General features: G+C 33.8%; 1 protein-coding gene across 1 annotated transcript in view; it reads left to right on the forward strand.

The window, feature by feature from the left end:
- The window catches only part of LOC106662624, a 180,004-nt gene that overhangs the window by 98,287 nt on the left and 57,104 nt on the right, over positions 1 to 24,613 (forward strand). The window contains exon 2 of the mRNA XM_014386840.2: positions 3,612 to 3,745. Within this exon, the coding sequence (XP_014242326.1) occupies positions 3,612 to 3,745 (134 nt within the window). The remainder of the gene's footprint in view (positions 1 to 3,611; positions 3,746 to 24,613) is intronic.

Below are 24,613 nucleotides of genomic sequence, written 5' to 3' on the forward strand. Positions count from 1 at the left end.
CCCTAGGCCCGTCATAACGGGACCTCCGATTTATAGGTTTAATCAAGATAAGTGTTCCTCTCCAGGGGAATCAATGGATCAAAGGCGTTTATTATAATAAAACTCTGTTTTCTCTCCTGTTTTCCTTTTTATTAATGTCCATATTTTTTCTGGAAACTTGCTACTTCCAACAATTTATTATGTTATTCTTGATTGAGATTTCGCACTACATTTCACAATGCCTAGAAACAGAAAACAAAAAATTATGATAGAAAATACACTCTGGACTGTCAGTACATTAATACAATCTTTCTGGGAAATATTTCATTAAAATTAAGTAGTCTTCGAGAATATGTTTTTTCTAAATTACATTCTTGATTTATAACTATCAATTGAACATATTGAAAATTCCAACTAATAAATTTCATACCAAACAATTTAACACATAATACGCAATTATATATATTAATTTTTGTAAAAAAAACAAATGAAGAAAACCTAAAACATAAATTTTACAAATTATAAATTGAAACAAAATTACAGTTTGTTCAACATTAAAATATATAAAAATTATAAAAATATAAAAAATTATAAAAATTAAAAATATAGAACCATTACTAAGTGTGTAAAAGAATGAGTGAGTGGAGTAAGTGAGAGAAGAGAGAGAAATGCTATCATGGGTTTATTTAGAAATAATCGTCACATTTTAAGCTGATCAAAAATTTCAAACAACAAAACTACTTCTTTTAATGAAAATAAACTTCTGGCAGATTATTTCCTGGTAATGTTTCTGCTAGGGGAGTTTATAAGTTTTTTGCCATTATTCATCAAGAGGGAACAAGATGTTTTAATTAAATTTGACGATGTTCTCTACATTATACTCTTCGTTATTTTTTCTACGACAGACAGGAAAATTTCCCAACAAATATTAATTGTTGCGTTTTCTTGACGTTTTAGTTTATTTTTAATTGTATATGTAGGAACAGTAGGAAATACCAGACTTGTCTGAGGTTAGTTCATGCTTAGTTCATTAAGTGTTGATTGTATATTAAATTGCCGAAAAATTCAATTGAACTCAATCACTACTTATTAACTAAAAAAATAAACAACCTCTACTAAGAAAAATTTGAGTTGGTATTTTTTTCTATTTGTTAAATTTCACTTTTTCGTTAGATTTCTTAAATTTTTATTTTCGTTATTTAAGGGGAGTAATCCACTTGTCAAGATAAAAGAATCGATTTCTTTTAGGAAAAAAATACTAAAAGCCTATACGCACATTTTGGAATATTTTTAGTAGCTAATTTTATACCCCTCCGACTGGTTGCGCGGATAGAGATAACATAATTTCCCAGCAGAAAAAGTAAAAACAAATACCTTTATTTACTGAAAATTTAAAAAAAACTTTTGCTAAAATGTTCAGGATTATTTATATATCAATAACTTATATGCTTATGTTCGTGACTGAACAAAACATTTTCCCGGTCATAGATGTTGAGCATAGGGCAAAGTCAAATCTTAAGTTTATGTCATAAATTTCTTTGGATTCAACATCGTCAAAAAGTTGCTTTAGGACTTCTGTGAATTTATATTGCTCTTTTCCGACTTTTCCACCTCCAATAAATAATTCTCGCACTTGCATGTTGCACATCTAGCCTTTCATGAGAGTCTCTTATCGAAGAACAATTCCAAATCCTCTATACTGTAAATTCGTAACCCGACGTAAAAAATTTCATACCGCCAAAGTATTAAGTATTGTACAACATGAAGTACAGCAAGATAAACTTCTAGAAGGAGACGGATAAACAAAATGTTCTATGCTCAGTCGAGTATTTGTTGAAGTGGACATATCCGGGTATATATTTTATGTCAAATCCGACAATGTTTTCCCTACATTCTTACGCATTTGAAAAAGTTTTTTCTCTTGAGCACTATTAAAAAAAACTATAAGAAGAATATCCTACGACATAGAAAGAGTAGAGCACGAACTAAAGGCACCAACAATAAAATAATTTAAACAAAATTATAAAAGCAAATAACTTTTTTAATATTAAATAAACACTTCTATTTTCAAAATATTAACATCGACAATATAATTTTTCGTAAATTTCATTCAAAACAATGGCGTTTTCGCGAAAGTTTTTTTTAATATTTTGATGTTTTCTCTGAAACTAGTTGACTTTTTTTTAAATCCTTGTAACTATATAATACTTACGACTATTTTTTTTTAAATAAATGGAGCTGAGTAAAAATAGAAAATATACAAAAACGCTTTTATATAAACACTTAATTTTTTCGTTTTAGAAACTGAACTTTCTCCCGTCTAATAGTGTAATAAAAAAGTATCACAAAAAAATTCATTTTGCTAGCTTTTACCGTTTCTAAGAAAAATGGGCAGTGAACAAACGATATTATCATGGAATTAGAGAACGAAAAACTCAGACTTACAAGAAAACCTTAAAACACGATTTCAACATTACCAACCCGTTAAAAATTTATGTTTTAATAATATATTAACTTTCAAGGATTTTGAACCAACGTTGGGTCAATAACCAAATTAAATAAAACCGAGGTACCATTTCAAAGTGGGTCATTCCCCTTTGTGTTGAGAAACAGAAAAGTTTGCAAAAACATATTAAATAATCCTGAAGCTTGTTTATTTAAGAATGTTTAATTTTAGGTTGACCGTTTTTGTACTGAATTGAATTTAACTCAAGACAAAACGTATAACATACATAAGAAAATTTGCTTTTTTATTAATGTAATATATAGATATTTTATTATTTAGAACTTTTTAATACTTTTTAATTAGTTACCTTATGAAAATATAAAAAACCTGGTTTAAACATGGTTTCTCATTGTTAAAGGAAAACTCATAAAAAATAACTGGTTCTACTTCTAGATTTTCTTTTAGTCTTACTTTTTCTTTTAACTTTTTCTATTGGAAGTAAGAATGTTTTTCCTACATCTCTTCGTATTTGAGCTAATACATTTTATTGGTTTTCTGAAGATAATTTTTTGTAAAACAAGGTTTAATTTTCAAATATAAACATACAATTTTCTTACATAATTGACATTCTACTTCTAATGATGGTTTAATGTTGAACAAAATCTAATTTTGAGTTTATCGGTATTTTCTAATCACTTCAATGCATTACATTTAATAGATAAACTGAATAAAGTTATAAATGGAGTTTAGCTTAGAATCATCCTGTTTTCTAAAAGCAGTCAGAACAAGAAGGATATATAAATTAATAAAGCCTCGTTTTAAGGTTAAACCTATTAACCTACAACTGCAAACCCCAGCGACCAATTTCCACCGTAGGCCTTAAGATTCGGCTTCACAGAACTACTGAAACAAAGACGTGGATTTACTGTGAGATTGGTTTATTAGTAATTCCGTTGGGTGAGGGAAATTCCGAACTAATCGAGAACAGCGTGACCGCATTTCAATTTATTTACATCACCATTACGCAATGGAAATTTATGCTCTACTAATAGAAGGCATCTGTTTAAAAATATATTTCAGACAAGATTAATTGAAAAATTAAAAATTCTAATAGTTAATTTTTTCCATTAGTTTTGTGTGTTATCAGATCAATGTGATCAATTAATTTTTATGTGTTCGGTTTCAGTGTCCTTCAGCCATGGGCTTAAATGTTACCAGTGTGGCCAATACACAGACGGCGTCGGCTCTATCACACCTTGTCTCAACTTCACAGAAGACAATCTGAAAGAGTGCCCGAGCAATAAAAACCAAAATTGCATAGTAAGTCAAACCGTAAACAAGTATTTTTGAATTTTTCCTAGTTGATCATTTTAATTAAGAACGCCTGTTTCCCATGCCAGAATGAAAAAAGAATAAAAAGTCATAAAAAGCCACAATGCAAGTTGAATTTGCAAAAGCAAAGGGCACCCCTCGCTATAAAAGACGAGCCTTTGTACTAAATAACTTTTATTGGAATCCTTCAGCTTTCTTTAAGTTGGGTTCTTATCTGCTCATTTAGAATCCACTTTACTTCCTTTAGCTCAGAACCAAAGAAATCTCATTTCCTCCTGGCGAGGACAGTACCTCATAGAACCTGTAATCATTATATTTTCCTCATATCTATTTACCGAATTATTTTTTTATGTGTAAGGAAAGATTATCCAAAGATTCACAAATCAGAATAAAATAGTTTTTCCAAATAAACTAAACTTTTCAATTCTTTTGTAGGTTTGCTTTCATCTTGGCCGACGTACTATTCGAAACTCTTTTATGTTCCCAGTATAGAAAGTTTACCCTTTTAGCCCTTTGACCTTCTTTAAACCCTGCACCTGAAGAGAAAAGAGATTTTTCCGCCCGACCCCTATTTTATGTATGAGCATCACCACCAATTTCACATACTTTTATTTATTTATTTTAGACGGAAAAACAAAGCGATCCGGCAAAGTTTCTTTCCAGTTCCCACACAGTCACTGTCGCCCTCAGCAAAACGTGATCACACAAAATTAAAAGTTTTATGGTTTTCAAAACAATATTATAATAATATAACTTGAGTTACTTTTAAAATAGTTTAAACACAAAATATCAAATAACCAAATAGTTGTGAAGAAATAAAATCGACAACAAACGGAAAAAAGAAAAAATGATTTGTCAGAAAATTTACAAGATTTTAAAAATCACTCATTTACGATTTTAATTAAAATTATGGAACATGTTATAAGCTTTTATTTAACAAGCTAAGATCATTTCAAAGACTAGGTTGCATGATGATGACGGGAGCATTTCCCACTACACCCACCCTAGCACTTGAAATTATAACCAATACTACACTTCTACACATAGAGGTTAAGGCAAGAGCACTAACCAGCTGCTATAGATTAATTAGTGAAGGCAGCTGGAACCATAAAGGAAATATAGGTCACTCGAAAATTCTACATTTATTGAGTAAGGTCAATAACCAACTACTAAGCGTTAGCGATAAAAAGGTAAAAACACCTTTGGGGAAAATACACTTTCAGGTCGTTACTCCTTGTGATTACAACTATAGTGCGGATGATGACCATCGTAGCCTAGACTGCTTCACCGATGGCTCACTCATTAAGGACAAGGGAAGCGGTGCTGGAATATATATACCTAAATTAGGGATCAGCATCTCCTCCCCTCTTGGTAATAACACCTCAGTCTTTCAGGCGGAGGTCTGGGCCATCACTGTTTCCTGCTCAACACTCATGGAGAACAAGATTAAGGGAAAAGATATTAGAATTTTTTCCGACAGTCAGGCCAGTCTTAAGTCACTAAAAAAAGAGTTATCAACATCTAGGCTGGTAGAGGAAACCGTTGAACTTATTAATAGGATTACTACCAGGTACGAGAATAGGGTAACCTCATATGGATACCAGCTCATAAGGGGCACTATGGCAATGAAGAGGCGGACAGCCTGGCCAAAGAAGGCTCAAATACCGCGTTTGTCGGGCCACAACCGGTATTATCCCACTCTATAAGCACAGCGAAAGCGATTGTTAATTGCTGGGGCATGAAACAATTCCTGAAAGAATGGAATCAGTCCACCGGACATAGGCAATCGAAGGAGTTTCTGAAGGAAATCAAACCAAAAGAAGCGAAATGGCTATTCTCTAACTCAAGGAGGGGAATTAGGAGGCTGATAGGTATCCTAACGGGCCATTGCCCCTTGAGAAGACACCTCTTCATAATGGGTATCCTACCAGACCCCTTTTGCCGCTTCTGTGAAATAAAAGAAGAAACGGCTCGACACTACCTCGCAGAATGTGATAGGTTTTGAAACTTTTGAAGGAGAGGACATTGACAAATCACTCCCCATGATAAAATGGTCCAAAATCTTGGGGTTTGTAAACAGGTCCAAGAGGTTTATGCAGGACTCGTGAGCTGACCAAGTCCCGGACATTTTAGGGATGGGGTACGGGCCTACCTAGGCTTTTAATCCCTCGGGTTTCGGTCGCCCACCCTGCATAATATATATATATATAAGCTTTTATTTACATATTTACTGATTGCATTAAGTAAATCCGACATAAAGGCATCCGACAACTTGGTCAATTCAACACCGAGCGCATACGAAATACACGGACAGACAAAAAATTCCACCCAACTGATTTTTTTCCATCCATTTCCATAAAAGAAAATTCTATCCTTAATTTTTCTTATTTAAATTTACTTTTTTTTTACTTTTTTATGCAAAGACTCAATTATAAAGCCTAGTACGCACTGAGATTCTTTGAATCGATTCATGTTGCGGAGCAGAGTCGGGGCTGCGTAGTTTCATTGTTGGGATACAGCCCCGACTATGCTCCGCGACAAAGAACCGTGTCCAGACCAAGATTCAGTTCACATTCATCAGTGACTGCGAAAATGACGGGGGAACTAGCTCTCAGTAATTTCCCTTGCTCTTTTTTGCATTGCACGTAGTGTATCCAGTCATAAGTGCATTAAAAAATGTCATTTTTAAAGTGTTAAACACTGAATTTTTGGTTAAACCGTTCAATTTTTGGCTTTTCAATTCCCGATTTCTGTATTCCGTGAATGATACACCCCACAAACACCGATGGGAATGCAAGTCTTCAATAAACTGTAAAGTCAACTCGGTACTCCACAACATACCTTTAATACAAGACAGTATCAAAATCTTCAAGAAAACACTCACTAGAACATCAACTAAACAAATGAAGCAAGAGCGCTTGTTCCGATTCACGTCCGGCAAATGTTGCGCAGCATTGAGTCAAAGAATCCCACATCAGATGGGATTCAAAATAGTCCGAAAATGCTAGCCCGCAACACACCAGATTCATCGCAACAATGAGTCGGGGCAGCACGGACACAGGCTAGACGCAGCCGAGACTCTCCGGAGATTCAAAGAGTCCCAGTGCGTACTAGGCCTTGTACGTTAAAAACGTGAAACTTTGATTAATATATAAACATATATACAAATCAAGTTATATTACAAGTGGGCGGAATTTTTCGCCTGTCAGTGTAAAACAACACACATTCAACACGCATTCTCACGAATAAATACATTCACACCTATACACATTGCATTCATTCTTTTCAGTAGATGGAGTACTCAATATTCCTCCGTCGACCTGCATACAATAACATATTAATTGGGGTCGCATAATTTACTAGGGTTCGCAAAAGTAGAGGTCGTATTAACCCTCAGGGTACCAGTAAAAGCCCATTTGTACGTATGTCGGGTTCGAATGCGGGGCCGCTGGATTCGAACCCGGGACCTTTACCTTACAGTGATGAGCGTTTCGGCCACCGATGCCCCCATAATCGGTTATTGAGTCATTTAAAGGCGGAGTTGCTTAGTGACAACACTCCTTCACATTCTCAACGTCTCTACTATATTGATTAATTATGTTTCATTCTGTTTGTCTTATTAAAATTTATATTTATAAAATCTATACATACATACCTTTTGTCAAATTTCCATTTCAAATTTATCTTATTTCAGCAAATTTAATGGGATTCCAGAGCAACAAAATAAATCCTATCAAGTGGCGATAAATTACAAAAGATAATTTGAAGGAGTTATAGGAAATAGCGAAAGACGGAAACTCAATGGAATCCAATTAAGAAACGTGTCGAAACTGGTGGAGCTTATAACGCCAGCGCTCACAGCAAATTACGACCAACAATTTTTAGAGTAACCAACAGAGAAAAGATTCCAATCTTCCAATACCTGTGCCAATTACAGTTTTATTGTAACTGTGTTATAATACGTATCAGTATCTATAATAAAGTGCTACAAACGGTTCATGGTGATCTAGTTCGCATATGGTTATGAATATTTAATAAAGACTACCCGTCTTTTAATGTATCAGAAATAAATGTTTTTATTATCATAATAATGCAACAAATCTTGTTAATATATTTACTTATGTATGTATCAAGCACTTTATATTTTACCATACTTTATACTTACTACCCTAACAGTGTTTACAAAAGGTGACAACACCAAACTCAATTGGTGGTTCTCAAAATGTAAAAAACTTGTTTGCTTTATGCAAATAGTTCTTTCACTAACTCTGAAGGTCTCAAGTATTGTTTATTGTCTGCATTGTTTCTGCAAGCCACCGCGTTTTTAGTCTTCTGCCAAAGTTAGAGAGAATATGTACGGATAAGCGTTTTTCGATTTGTAGTAAAACTTTGGATGGGATAATAATAAATAACAATATCATAGTATTTCACAGATGAACATCACAGTTAGGGCTTTGTGAGTTGTATTTATTCGATACTCAGAATGCATCGTCGAGAAATCTTGTAAATCTGAGGTTGAGCAGTTTAGACCCAAAGAATTTTTGAGGGTTGGAGCTTTCAAGGATGTTGCAGCTTAACCCGAAAACATTATTCCATAATGATGAATTTTATTTTACGTAGACATGAGAATATTTTGAACCCTGTCATTACTTCTTTGTTGTTTAATTCGTATATGTTGGTTTATAAACTTCACACGGTCTCCCACCATGTCTACAGTTGGACGAGTAATATTTCGTTGTTGAACACCGAGTAGAACATTTGAACATATGTGTGATGTTAATTGACCGTTAATTAATGATTGTTTGGAGACCGTGAGATGCGGTCTGGTGTGTCGTACGTTTAGAAAAACATTTTCTTTATCGTACCAATGTTTCCATCTTTACAATTAATTAAGGTTTTTAGTTGAGATAAAAAAGTCAATGGCACGAGCGAACCCACGAACTTTGGCTTGATACGCTGCTGCTCTACCACTTGAGCTATCGTGACCTCGATCCACTCGGACATCTACTTCCCATCTCAACGTCTCAATTGAAAAATGGCAAAAAGGAGGGGAATTTAAAAGGTACGGTTGAGATGGGAAGTTGATGTCCGAGTGGATCAAGGTCACGATAGCTCAAGTGGTAGAGCAGCGGCCTATCTAGCCGAAGATCGTGGGTTCGAATACCGCTCGTGCCATTGACTTTTTTATCTCAACTAAAAACCTTAATTAATTGTAATATATTAATTGGTCAAGTAGACCACGAAATTAGTGAATTTAAGTTTCCATTTTTATTTATCATCTTATTATCCGTATATCTTTATCATTTTCGGACCTGGGATTTATACACATTTTTTAAATGATACAAATACATGTAGGATGTGAAAAAACTGAATTTATACAATGCTAGAAATTTTAGACTGAATCAAAATATTTGTACTAACTCAAAGTGTTCATTTTCTGTGTAGATGTGTCGCTATTTGGTGTCGTGTTGAGAGTGCCAGTGAGATAGTGATGTTTTATGTTTATATACGTTAGATTTTGAAGGGTTGGGGAAGGAAGTCGGGATAGAAAGAGATTTTTATATGAGGAGTCGGCTTCTTTGAGGTGAAAGGAGCCGACACTGGGAAAAAACGTGGGTAATGGTTCCTTTCAGGATTACATAGACGGGGATAATTAGAGAAAGGAGAGACAAATTGTTGAAGAATTAGGCTATGTAGAAATGTTTCATGTGACATATATATATGATTCGATAATTTTCCGTGAAACGTGAAAAATTTGCATGTGCGAAGCGCGAGTATTATCTACACAGATGCAGGGTTTGTTATCTTTTTTTTTCTTTTCTAGAAGGTAAAGATTCTAAGAAGGATGCATCTGCGCATTACGAAGTAGTATGTGGAGAGGAGGATGTCCAGCATGATTGCAATCATACAAGAAGTGTCCGACGAGAAAATTATTAGGTCTATTTGAAATATGAGAGAATGCCTAGAACGCGACCAAATGCGGTAAAGTTAGTGGCAGGGGATTTCCTTAAATCTCAGGTAGGGAAAATTTGTTTAAAGTAGCGTTTATGGCACACAAGGAGCCGTACCGTACTGTTGGTTTGTTTTGGTTCAAGTGTTATATTGGATATAGACGTCAACCGAAGATACAAGGAAGTTAGTTCTAACGACTGTAGAATTCCAAAGTTATGTGTTGAATATTAACAAAAATATTTCTTTTTGAACTAATTAAGTTAGTCTACCGTTAAACCTTGTTTTAAACTTGTGCTGTCAAACTATAAATCCACTTAATAAATGGGTTAATTTAACAAGAAGATAGGTGGCTAAAGCAATAATTAAAATTGCCGGGTTCACACTCACCTCCGCAAAGTCGTTTTACAGCCGGCGAAGATCCCGCTTAACGAGATTTTGGAGGAAAATTGCCGATAAAGAGAAAAGCCAAATGGTGCGCTCGCATGTTGCATTGGACGTTAATTTTTGCAAGTCGTGCAATTTTAAAAAAATGTAATTCGTAATTATTTTTGAGTTTATTTTGCTCTTAGAATAGTGTTACATTTTTTAACTGAAGGTTTATTGCGTAATTCCTTGGTTTAAATTTAATTTCTTTTTATTTTTTACTTATTTTAATTTGTATAAAGATAATTTAATATTATTATTTTTGGCTTTTATGTACAAATTTTTCAAATGGAATAAGTAGTATTGTTAATAATGATACGTTATTTTAGAAAATTGAAAACCTATTTTGAAAGAGTCTGGCAGCCAAAATCAGTACACCCAGTACGGAATTACCTTCTATCGCTGTAAAGGTCAACCGTGTGCATATTTTATTAATGCTTTAAGTTTGTTCACGGACTCCGTGAGTGTTATCTCTCTACTAGAGAAGACTCTCATTCACTTTACATGAGAAGAGACACCTGCTCTCTGACAGCACTATTACCATATACAACGCGGGCATTTCTCCGGGTTTGACTAACGTTTTTCCTATTCTGAGAAAAAAAAAATTTTATTATTTCCTTTCCAATACCAATGCGTTCGAAGAATTTACATATATACAAAATATCTATAAAAAAAAAAGCGCGGTTTTTTGAATATTTGGCATTATAGTAATATAGACAAATCTATTTATATTTTTTAATTGTCTTTAATATTCAATTAAAATAACCAAAACTTTACTATTTTTCGTGGTCCGCTTGACCAATTAATATATTACAATTAGTTAAGGTTTTCAGTTGAGATAAAAAAGTCAGTGTCACGAGCGGGATTCGAAACCACGACCTTCGGCTTGATACGCCGCTACTCTACCACTTGAGCTATCGTGACTTCGATCCCCTCGGGCACTAACTGCCCATCTCAACCCCACCTTTTTGAATTTTCCCTCCTATTTGCCATTTTTCAAATGTCATGTAATCGGATTGGATTCTCGGCGACAAATGACGGCTCGTGACACTGACTTTTTAGTGTCAAATAGTGAATTTAATGAATTGAAATGAAGTACAATTCACTAAAGCTCTCCGTGCCCATTTCATTTGTCGCCGAGAATCCAATCCGATTACACATTGGAAAAATGGCAAATAGGAGGGAAAATTCAAAAAGGTGAGGTTGAGATGGGAAGTTAGTGCACGAGGGGATCGAAGTCACGATAGCTCAAGTGGGAGAGTAGCGGCGTATCAAGCCGAAGGTCGTGGGTTCGAATACCGCTCGTGACACTGACTTTTTTATCTCAACATAAAAAACCTGAATTAATTTAGTAACCAAAACATTGAAATTTAATATAGCTTTAAATTAAGAGTTCCATNAACCAAAAGTTAAGTTGTACTTAATTGCATAATAAAACATTAAAATTGACTTGGAATTTTTCTCATTTTATATATATATATTTCTATACATAAAAAATCTTAAATTAATCACGTTAATCAAGTAAATTATTTGTAAATTATAAATCTCTGAATATATCTCCGTTCATATTAAGGAATAAACGTATATGAATATTGAACATTTTCACTATTACTCTAAGCATATAATTACAGCAATGTCAGTGTGTACATTAATATAATTGAACCACGTTGTCATACATTAAAAAAAATCAATTGTTACAGTAGGAAGTAATTGAAGGACAAGTTAACATAGAATGCATTACAACGAAGTCCCTCTCTTTCCTGCTTGGTCCGTACTTATGCCATGCTTAGCTTAGACATGAATTATAGCAACGCGTCTCCGACAAGAGCTCACCCAAGAGTCATCCTCTTCTTGATAATTTTAATGAGCCCCTTTTCAAAAAGAAAAAGCCGCCGGGCGCATATTTAACCCGTTACTCCGCACAAAGTACTTTTTTTCAAGCAAAAAGCTGGATAGAATTTCAAAAGGTTTAATCCAAAGGTCGATAGTATTATCGTAAAATTTACTTAACCAATTCACGTCTCTAAGGGAATAAATCGATAGTTGTTTTAATATATAATCTTATGCTATTATGTTTTAACCTATGTTGGTAGATTGAATTAAAATACGGTTTCTTCCTAGGCGTCGAAGGGATTTTCTCCTTTTGCAGATAAACTTTTTTTATTGTATCCGTTCTCTGCTATTGATTTTTATGAAATTCTTTAGTTCATATATTACAGAATGAAGGGAATAATATTGAAGTCTCTATTGAAATGGCTTTTCTAGACATCATAGATTTTTCCAGCTATTTATTTATTAACTATCCTTTAATATCCGTTTGAATGTTTAGTCCATTTCTGTCATAGTTTAAATTGCCATTGGATTGTTTTGGGGAGTCTTTCGGTTGCTTCCTGTTTAGCATACGTTCAGAGCATCTTTTTTGTTCTGTAGTAACCCAAGACTCCAGATTTTTAAATGTGTGGCTTTATTTTATTCCACAAAGCGAATTTGTGCTTATGTATTATTCTAAAAATCCGGTAAGCTAAGAAGTTCCTACATTCGGCGATCTTTATCTTTGACTTGAAGAAACATGTTCACTTTAAATAAAACCTACAATAAAATGGCGGTCGGTCAGCATATAACATAAATGAAAGTAAATATACTGCAATTAAGTAATGTACTTGAATTAAATTTCTACGGACCAATAAAATAGTTCTCACATTCTGAGCACTTTTTTTGGTTACCATTTCGACATTCCAACACAAAAAGCGTACCAGGGAATGAAACGTTTTCCATCTGTGAAAAGAAAAATTATATTTATTCCTAAGAGTATTAGGCAATAAATTAGATGGAATAACATCAACCTCAAATTCACAGCACTGTGATTTGCTGCTTGCTAACGGTTCAGATCAACAATTTATCAAAAAAAACCACGTCAACATTATATACTATATATTTTCGGCACAGGATAAACTGAAGGCGCAAAAGGCCTACCCTACCGGAAAGATATAAATGAATGACTGGTTCAACCTATTTTGTACCCCGTAAATTACTACAACTGCTTTATTTATTATTAATTCAAACGATTTTATCTTCCTTTTCCTACATATAAAAATATAATGATAATAAATATATTCGCAATTGCATTTTGGACCGAATTAAAAAATACATATTTTTCAAATTGATTTTGTTTTGAGAATATTTAACGAATATTATTTAAAAAATGGAACGCGTAGTACGGGAGTTTTTAAATAATACCAGATCCAAATATATTATAAATGTGTTCGAACGTTCTTGCCAATGGGTGCTAGAATCCAAGAAGTAGTATTTAATATAATTTATGATTTGCGACTTTCTTTGAGCATGTATTTCAACGTTATTAAATATCACCCCCATTCAATTGTTTACGTAAGAAAAGTAATCTTCTGGATTGAATGAAATTAAATATTAAAAAATAAATACCAAACTAAAAGGCTTCCAGTAAAGCAGGTGAGAAATTGGAATTTGCTTTAAAGACACAAGCCCTTAAAAACAAATTGTCATAGCAAACAAGAATTAGTAGGTATTTAGGCTGGATCTGTCAAGGTTATTTTTTGTCCGATGCTCTGTGTTCCATTTAAAGACTCATATATGCGGTAGATTCAATTTCCTTTTTGCAATTTTTGGTGGGAGGGAAAATTCAACAGGTGGGGTTGAGATGGGAAGTTAGTGTCCGAGTGGATCGAGGTCACGATAGCTCAAGTGGTAGAGCAGCGGCGTATCTAGCCGAAGATCGAGGGTTCGAATCCCGCTCGTGCCATTGATTTTTTTATCTCAACTAAAAACCTTGATTAATTGTAATAAATTATAATGTTAAACCGCTATAATGTGTACTGAAGTCCAGTGGACTATTTTAAATATATAACCATTTTTGTGGTTTGAAAAAAAATTTGAGGATAAAAATCATTTTTCTCTTTGCACAAAAATACCATAATCACAAATGAAAACATGATTTTTGTTTCTCACTTGAAAAGAAAAAATTTTTTTAACTGACTTTGTTACGTAACAAACGCTCGATAACAAAATATTTATCTATCGTATTTCAATAGATGCGAATACTCGCTTGCAAAATTATTCTCTTCGTGATTTTGAAAAATAGATTAAAACGTACTTTTTTGGAATAAGCAAAGTTGATATTTCAAAAAATCCCCTGCAAATCAAAATTTTTGTGAAAGAAATTTTTCAATCTTGTCTTCCCAAACTCTCAATTTTTCCGAAAAAACACAACGGTCATAACTTTGAAAAACCTACAAGAAACTTATACGGATTTAAAACCATTTAAACTACATGAAATTATGAAACTTGGTTGATATAATTCAATAAGAATTGGAGGCAGAATAATACGAACGTGGTTTTCATTCGTATTTTCTTCACTTACAACCTAAAATCAAAATCTGATAGATAGAAATCTAAGTTTTAAACTGTTTTAATAACTTCACGAATTTCGTGGTCCGCTTGACCAATTAATATATTACCATTAATTAAGGTTTTTAGTTGAGATAAAAAAGTGAATGGCACGAGCGGGATTCGAACGCACGATCTTCGGCTAGATACGCCGCTGCTCTACCACTTGAGCTATCGTGACCTCGATCCACTCGGACACCAACTTCCTATCTCACCCAACCTTTTGAGTTTTCCCTCCTTTTTGCCATTTTTCAAGTTTTAATAACCTTGAATTTGGATAAAATCCAAAGGGGATAATGAATTTTTGGTTAAAAACCAGAGATTGAAAAGCAATTGGATCCGACGAATCCAACCAAAAATGTATATTTTTTATTTCTATCAAAATTTGTATTTCAGAAATTCAACTGAATCCGATTTTTTCAACCAAAATGTTTTTCACCTGTTTTACAGCAAACGATTTTGGTTTTTGTATCTAACCTCATACCTCTGTCTGTATTATTATTGTTATGTTATTTTCCTCCGTCCAAGGGTCAATATCTTGGCTGCATAAAAAGATAGCATAGGAATGCCACGCGGTATGTTTTATTGTATATAGTAATGACAGTTTTGGGTCGCTAACGTGTGTTGAGAGCGAATGTATTTATCGGCTTAAATGTGTAGAGTGAGAAAGTGGAATATTCAGCACACTAATACTTTATTAGGTTATTTATACAATAAGTGTTAAGGGTGATGTACTCCACCACCAATGAGCGAATGGGATGTAAATAGAAAAGAATGCATTTAAGAGTGAGTGGCAGTGTGAAAGGGTTTGCATGTAGAAACTACATGCGTTGGGTGCTGAATCGACCAGCAGTTGATGGCCTTTGGAACTTACCTCGGCGGCTGGACGAACAAGACCGAGGTCTGACCCTAGACTGCCAACTCCATGGATGGGTGAGTCCCGAGGTCTGACGGTACTTTATTGTAAATTACAAAAGCTTGAATTACCGCGGACTGCAAAAACTGATGATTTGAGCTTATACAAATCAATAATCAGTTACTAACCTACGTAAAAAAGAAACAACTTTATCGATCTTGAATAACGTGGAAATATATGCACAACACAGACAGAAAAACATATTTATCAAAAAATTAATTTACTAAAATTTATGTTCGGTTCGTAAGGCCCATTGGAAAAAACGCTCACAGGTTTTTAATATTTTTTGACCTAGTATAATCAAAAAGTCAGTAAAATTGCTGTTTTTAGGTCCATAGCCTTTCCTTGTAAGATTTTTTTTTGCGGTGGTTGAAAACTGTATTGTGTCCTTCAAGTGATAAAGTTGATACTTTGCAAATATATATTCATAAAATGTATATTCTTGCATGGTTATTGCGTTAAGAGCCATTAAATAATTATTTTTATTGAGTTTAAATTATACCCTTTTTGGTATGGGCTATTTCTATTGTCTACACGTTTTGTTATGTGTATATATCCTTTTCTATATGTAGTAACTAATGGTAAAAATATAGGTGATAGTACATTAATATGACAGATGTAATTAGTGGTTTTGTAAAGCTTTGAGTTACTGCACGATTTACCCACTGGCTGTATAAAATCCATTAATTCCACTAATAATGCCTTGTCCATCCCAATAGCCGAAGTGTCAACTTAGTTGCATTTTTCCTGCCACTATCTAGAAGTTCTATACTAAAAAAATTCCAAAAATAATCAGTGTCAATTTGGTATTTTCAAACTTTATATATATATATATATATATTCTTTAACTGACCTATGAAACATTAATTAATATTTGGAAAGGTTAAAAAAATTTATTTACAATTTTTAAACCTGTGGTTTTCTGTAGAATTGAATTAAATCCGTTCGTGATACTAGCATTTTCATCTCAACCAAGACCTTAGATAAAAAGAATATTTAATTAAAATTGAATATAATGTGTTGTGATTAGTGACCGTTAATCGATATTTATTTGGAAATCGTGAGATGCGGTCTGGTGTGATGTAGGTTTCAGAAAAACATTTTCTTTACCGTGCCAACGTTTCGATCTTTATTGAGATCATCTTCAGGGCTTGGAATTTATAAGCATTGTTTAAATTTTACAAATACATGTAGGAAGTGGAAAAAAGTGAATTTGTATAATTCAAAATATATTTTATATTCAATGAAAGTATTTCTACTACTCAAAGTGTTGGTCTTCTGTATTGGCGTAGCTGTGACTGAGTTGACATGTATCCGTTCTGTAATTGATGCTGTGTTTATCTCTGTTGATGTAAACGATGATTTAAAAATATGGTTTACATCAACTATAATAAAAACAGCATCAATTACAGAACATATACATGTAAACTCAGTCACAGCTTCCTTCCCCCCCTTAAATATCCAAGATATATAAACATAAAACAGCAATATCTTACTGGCACTCTCAACACAACACGCAAGAATGGCACAATTACGCAGAAAGCAAACACTTTGAGTGAGTAGAAATACTTTGATTGACTATAAAATATATTTTGCATTGTATAAATTCACGTTTTTCCACATCCTACACGTATTTGTTCAATGTAAACAATGTTTGTAAATCCCATGCCCTGAAGATGATCTCAATAAAGATCGAAACGTTGGCACGATAAAGAAAATGTTTTTCTGAAACCTTCATCACACCAGACCGCATCTCACGATTTCTGAATAATTATTGAATTAAATTTATGATTACATGACCCGTATAACCAAAATATGTATGATATTTGTTATGGAAAGCACAATGATGTTTGGCTATTGGGTGGAGCTAGTAAGTTTAGCTGAATGTTATTTAGTATCCCTTATATATTTCTCATTCTGTATATTGCCTGTTTATCAGACAAACAACTGAATGTTTGCAAACAATTTTGTGAATTTTGAGATTCTTTGGTTTAGCAAAAAATGTCATTGTTTGCTACAATCCGAGATCTAGTTCGACAAGGCGCCCATACAAAACATTTATTGGTATTCAACCTCAGCATACATTAAGCTCTCGCAAAAGCACATATATAATCCGGGCGCAGTTGAAGATATATCTTTTTAGGGTTAGATTTTGCTGAGGGCGGTTTTCCCCCTGGGTGTGGGTTAACTGTGATATGAAGAGCGTTATATCGCCCTTAGCACAGCCGGTGTGCCAGGGGTATCTGGATACAAAATCGGCTAAGGGCGGAAGGGGCGGAGATCCTTTCCTCCGGGTTAGACGCATTTGAAAGTGAGATTCCACCACGTTCCCCACTCGATTTTCTATCTCGAATGAATGCCCACCGGGGAAGAGATATTCTAACCCCCTCATTTCTTTTCATAGATCGAATCAATCGTTTGGACAAATTGGCCATTTTTATTACCGCTGTAACAATAAACGTATGATGTAAGGACGAAATGCGGTCTTCTCTTTCTGATTATCTCGGAAAAGTGTTGTTTCGAGGATGGTTAGGGATGGTTGGGGATGTGAAATGATAACTTCCGGATGTCGCATCAAGAAATTTTTATAAAATGCGCTATGAATGACACTAATAAAAAGTTCACTAATTTCGTGGTCTGCTTGACCAATTAATACTTTACAATTAATTAAGGTTTTTAGTTGAGATGAAAAAAAGTTAATGGCACGAAAGGGATTCGAACCCACGATCTTCGGCTTGATACGCCGCTGCTCTATCACCTGAGCTATCGTGACCTCGATCCACTCGGACATCAACTCTCCATCTCAACCCCACCTTATGAGTTTTCCCTCCTTTTGCCATTTTTCAGTGGTAGAGCAGCGGCAAATCTAGCCGAAGGTCGTGTGTTCGAATCCCTCTCGTGTCATTAACTTTTTTTCATCTCAACTAAAAACCTTAATTAATTGTAAACTATTAAAAAGTTGAAAATACAGTGTAACAAAATCTTACAAGAAGTAGGATCACAGACTTTAATGAAACAGTTTTTAGGCGATCAAAAAATATTAGACACGCGTCCAACCGTTCTTGCTTAGAAGCTAACAAAACTATATTTTATTTCATTTTAAGTGGCAAGAATTGTGTTCATCAACCATTACCAGAATTCGTAATACGGTTAGTTTATTTTGGCGAATAATTTGTACAATGTAAACTTCAAAAAAGATTTGTACTTATAATTTTATATTGAAAAGTATCCCTAATCTACCACTACGCAATTTTCTCTGGTACAGTAAAATTAAATGATTTTGATTTACGTGGGTAGACGAATTTTCTAACATGTGTAAACATAAGATATTTAGGGGCGTCGGTGGTCAACGGTTTAGGTATTTACACGGTACCGGGTTCGAATCCAGCAGCCCTGCAAAAAAAATGGATCTAACTTATTGTGTAAAATACAATAAAACTGAATTGTAGAATTGATTGCCGAACAGCGCTTTAACTAATGCTTAGAGAACCATAGAACATAGAGAACCAACCATAGAGAGAATGGTTTTCAGATGCAGTGCATGGAAAATAGCAACTATAATATTAATCACTTCACACATTATATTTTCTTCAGTACCATCGTTTTTCTCTCATAAGCTAACTTTCTCAAACACCATTTAGTTAGAATTGCCTCTAGAAAAGAAAAAAGCATGACCATTCGTTGTTTTATGATGGTAAGATTAATTAATAATTTGAGGAATGGGTAATCGTATTTTCCTAAAATTGATTCCGAATTCTAAATTTTTACTGCAAAGCTATATAGAATTATGTATTTTAATGAAACGGTTTCTCGTGATACTAGGTAGAAAAATATGAGTGGTAATAATAATATGAATGAATGAGCTCTTAATTTTACTATATTTTTTTAATTAGTTTTCGGTCTTCGTTGTACACGTGTTTGAACTTCATTATATATTGACTTGTTGCTGATTTTTTAATGTAGAGTAAGAATGTAAGATGGATGAAGGATACAACATTTTGTTAAATGAGATTAGATAAATGAAAAATTCCAAAAACCAAAACAGTGTTAAGGGAAGTAAAACAGAAAATATTTGGTTGAATTTGAATTCATTGTAAACACTCTTTAAAGGCCTTAAATACAAATTTTCATAGCAATAAAAATAATTAATTTTGACGGGATTGGCCGTTATTAGAACCATTAGAAATCTCAGGATGTTTCTTTCAGCCTTTGTCAACAAGGTCTGTGTTATTTTAAGAGAGAGATGTAAGGATAAAATCAACAAAATCTCCTCAAACGATTAGTTTTAATCCCAAATTCTTATTTATATTATTTAGGTCGGTGAGGTGCTTTAAATTTATCATTTTTCTCTTAATTTTTGGAGTCAAACAATGTGAAAAATTCTTTTTTTGGATTTTCGCCAACAAATTGATTCAGAAGAATTTTCGAGTTAAGAAAATTACTGTAAAGTTTGTTTCTTGCTAACAAAAATATATTTTGTTATTTTGACAGTTCGACGAAGCAAAGTAGTTAATGCTCCAAACTGATCTCAGTTAATAAATTAGAACTCGAGATAAAAATAAAATGTTTGGGATGTTTTTGTTGATTTCATCCTTTTTTCTCACGTAAAATAACGAAAATCTAAAGTTTGTTCAGAAAGGCTGAAAGAAGATAAATTATGCTTTACTGTTACACTTCAACACATTTCTACTATTTTTTGCCCTACTAACACAAAAAAGGTTTACTTAAAATCGGTGACCAACACCAGTTGCCTCCCCTTGTTAAGCAGAAGTTAGAACAGAATCCTATTCGAACATTTTTATTTTCCTACATATCATCAAATTTACATTATAATGACAAATAGTGGTGTAGTGATCTTTCATTAAAAACTTTAAACACGGTACTATTTTTGACATAATTACAAGCATACCAGATGCGAAATCTACCATTCAATTATGGTTTGTTTCTTGCTATTAGTAAAAAGTAATAACAATAGAGAATTAATAACAACTTAAAACTTGTCCACATTGATAAAGGCCACACATCAATAATCCCATTAAAACGACTAAATATCTACAAATTTTCCGTGTAAAAGTATACGAGATGTAAAAGGCATTCCAGTGATGGTAAATTTATAAAATGTTTCGTCTCTACTACAGACCTAAAGTTTACAATTGCATATAACAAACACATTTTTCTATGATCTTGATAAGAATTCATGTGAATCAAAGGTCTTTAAAAAAATTCATATTTACTTAATTGTCATAATTGACCATATTAATTATTCTTGTTATCTAAGGTTTTTGGTTGAGATGAAAAATTAGTGCCACGAGCGGGATTCGAACCCACGACCTTGGAGTGGCACAGCTGAACATTGATACCTATATACCTAAATTAAGGATCAGCATCTCCTCTCCTCTTGGTAATAACATCTCGGTCTTTCAGGCAGAGGTCTGGGCCATCAATGTTTGCTGTAGAACACTTATGGATAACAAGATTAAGGGAAAAGGTATTAAAAATTTTTCCGACAGACAGGCCAGTCTAAAATAATTACAAAAAGATCTATCAACATCTAGACTGGTAGAGGAAACCGTTGAACTCATTAATAGGACTATCACCAAGTATGAGAATAGGGTAACCCTAATATGGATACCTGCTCATAAGGGGCATTATGGCAACGAGGAGGCGGACAGCCTGGCCAAGGAAGGATCAAATACTGCGTTTGTCGGGCCACAACCGGTATTACCCCACTCTTTAAGCACAGCAAAAGAGAGTATAAGTAGCTGGGGCATGAAACAATTCCTTAAGGAATGGAATATGTCCCCCGGATGCAGGCAATCGAAGGAGTTTCTGAAGGAAATCAAACCTAAAGAAACGAAATGGTTACTCTCTAACTCTAGGAGGGGAATAAGGAGGCTGATAGGTATCCTAACGGGCCATTGCCCCTTGAGAAGACACCTCTTCATAATGGGTACTCTACCAGACCCCTTCTGCCGCTTCTGCGAAACAAAAGAAGAAACGGCTCGACACTACCTCGCAGAATGCGATAGGTATGCTAGGGAAAGATTTAATACTTTCGAAGGAGAGGACATAACCAAAACACTCCCCAGGATAAAATGGTCCACAATCCTGGGGTTTGTGAATAGGTCCAATAGGTTTATACAGGACTCGTGAGCCGACCAGGTCCCGGACCTTCTAGGGATGGGGTACGGGCCTACTCAGGCTTTTAACCCCTCGGGTCCTGGTCGCCCGCCCTGTGTAATATATATACCCACGACCTTCGGCTCAATGACTTCGATCCCCTCGGATCAACTCTTGGTGACACTAATTTTTCATTTCAACCAAAAACCTTAGACTAAAAAAAAATTAATTGTAATAATTAATATGGTCAATTATATTCGATCGAAGTTGGTTAGATCAGTGGCGTATTGAGCCAAAGGTCGTGGGTTCAAATCCCGCTCGGGACGCTAATTTTATATCTCAACCAAAAACCTTAGATAAAAAGAATAATTAATTGTAAGTTTAAAAAAAAATTCGTTTTTGTCAAACCTGGTAGGGTCAAAATTGTCACTTCTTCAAATAGTTTGAATTAATTTTTAATTTAATTAATTAAGGTTTTAAGTTGAGATAAAAAAAGTCAGTGTCACGAGCGGGATTCGAACCCACGACCTTCGGCTTGATATGTCGCTACTCTACCACTTGAGCTATCGTGACTTCGACCCTCGGGCACCAACTTCCCATCGCAACCTCACCTTTTGAATTTTCCCTCCTTTTTGCCATTTTTCAAATGTCGTGTAATCTATTTGATTCTCGGCGACAAGTGAAATGGCCACGGTGCCCGAAGGGATTGAAGACACGATAGCTCAAGTGGTCGAGTAGCGGCGCATCAAGCCGAAGTTCGTGGGTTCGTGTCCCGCTCGTGACACTGACTTTTTTATCTCAACTTAAAACCTTAATTAATTAAATGATATTAATTGGTCAAGCGGACCACGAAAAACAGTGAATTTAATTTTTAATATTGCTCCCCTAATTTTGAATATCCAATGCAGTCTGCCACTATTGTCTAAAATGAAATTTGGTGTATTTTTACTATGCTGGCTCAACGTTAATAATTTCACAATACAATATATTTTATTACTTGAAGAGTCTGAACCATTTTTTAATATAACGTCTACAAACCTTTTTTTTTTCTTTTTGTTTGGTTTCCCATATTAGTGATTCATACCTCACACCATATGGCCGATTTAAATAAAAGTAAGTTCTGTACCAAAGTATTAAGTTTTTTAATCTCATGATCCTCTGGCAGTTTAAATCTTCGTTTTTATCTGTTATTATGTGTTCCCGTAGTTTTTGAAATATAGCTCCTTTTTTCTATATTAGAATTTGTTATATGTGTGAATTAAGTTATAGAAAAATTATTATTTACGTAAATTTTATTTGTATTTTAATGTTGGTGTAAACTAAAAGCACATAAAAATAATATTCAAGAATTAACAATCTAAAATAAAGTAGATTTGAATGAATTCAAAGCTGAAAATAATAGAAACAAATTTATGCTTTAAAGAAGGATGGTAATAAATCACTGAGCATAGTTCTTCCAAAAACGGCCTGCACAGAATGGTATTTTTCTCTTTGTTAAAAACTACTAATCCTACCAGACAATATAATCTCTCGTTCTCACCTGATAGAAAGTATTTTTGTAATATCAACGGTTAGGAATCTCTTAAACTCAGCGAGTTTGCGGCTTTGCCCAGGGCGAAAGGTTCCTTAAGCAGTCGGCACACGATCTAGGGGGCTAAAGCAATTAGACAACCGACAGCATCGTCAGTTGTGACAAGTCTGATGAAACAAGTATTGCGGCCCCCTTCACTCTGATTCCAAAAGAACTCATGTACTTAAAAAAACATTTGCTCATCGTATTGCTTCTATTATTATTCTTCAAGAACGAAAACATCTTTCTCCACGTCTAGTTAAATTTAATTTAAAATCCTTTTATTTTTGAAAAATATAATTATGTTCAGTTGTATAAAAAATATACGTAAAAAGTTAAGGAACAAAACAGAGAAAAGTTCAACATTGCTAAATGAGTGGTTAATAAAAGTAAAACTAAACTGATTGAAATAAAGTGGCTCTTTACAACAAAATTTTTAACGCATAATTTATTATAAACGAGTTCGTCAAATTGATAATTTTTCACATTTAATTTAAAACCTATCTTGATTAACTTTAAGAAAAGGATAAGTAAATATTTTTCGATTAAATAATTTGACGACACCTATAGTTGCCTTTGGGAGGCGGCTCTCGTGGGTTTAATCGTTTTATCCATACGTTTTACATGATAAATATCTATAAGAATAATTATTCAGAAATCGTGAGATGTGGTCTGGTGTGACGTAGGTTTTAGAAAAACATTTTGTTTATCGTGCCAACGTTTCGATCTTTATTGAGATCATCTTCAGGGCCTAGGATTTATAAACATTGTTAACATTTAACAAATACATTTAGGATATGGAAAAGTGAATTTATAAAATGCAAAATATATTTTTTATATTCAATCAAAGTAAGTAAAGTAGAAATACTTGATTGAATATAAAAAATATATTTCGCATTGTATAAATTCACTTTTCCACATCCTAAATTTATTTGTTAAATGTAAACAATGTTTATAAATCCCAGGCCCTGAAAATGATCTCAATAAAGATTGAAACGTTGGCACTATAAAGAAAATGTTTTTCTGAAACCTACAACCAGACCGCATCTCACGATTTCCGAATAATCATTTATAAATAAGAAAAGTAAAGTCCTGTTTTACAGGAGGGTCGAACCTTACAATAGGTTTTTCATATTATTCTCAGTAAAAATCCATAGGTTATACCCAAATTCGAACCCATCACCGCTAGCATGGCAAATATGTACGCCCTTAACACTCGGCCTCCATCACACCTAATCCATGTCCTATTGACCTTTGACCATTCTTCAGTCATGATTTATAAATTATCATCATTGAATTTGTTGAAACAAATGAAAATGGATATTGGTGTATTTTATTATCATCTAGTAAGTTATAACCATGCTGAAGTAGGTTACCCAACATGAGAATGATTAGAGCTTTAAACATCTATTAATTTAGCAAACCACTTTAGAATCATTAATTGATCATCTTG

Source organism: Cimex lectularius, unplaced genomic scaffold, assembly GCF_000648675.2.
Source record: "Cimex lectularius strain Harlan isolate CLEC.00 unplaced genomic scaffold, Clec_2.1 scaffold240, whole genome shotgun sequence".
NCBI lineage: Eukaryota > Metazoa > Arthropoda > Insecta > Hemiptera > Cimicidae > Cimex > Cimex lectularius.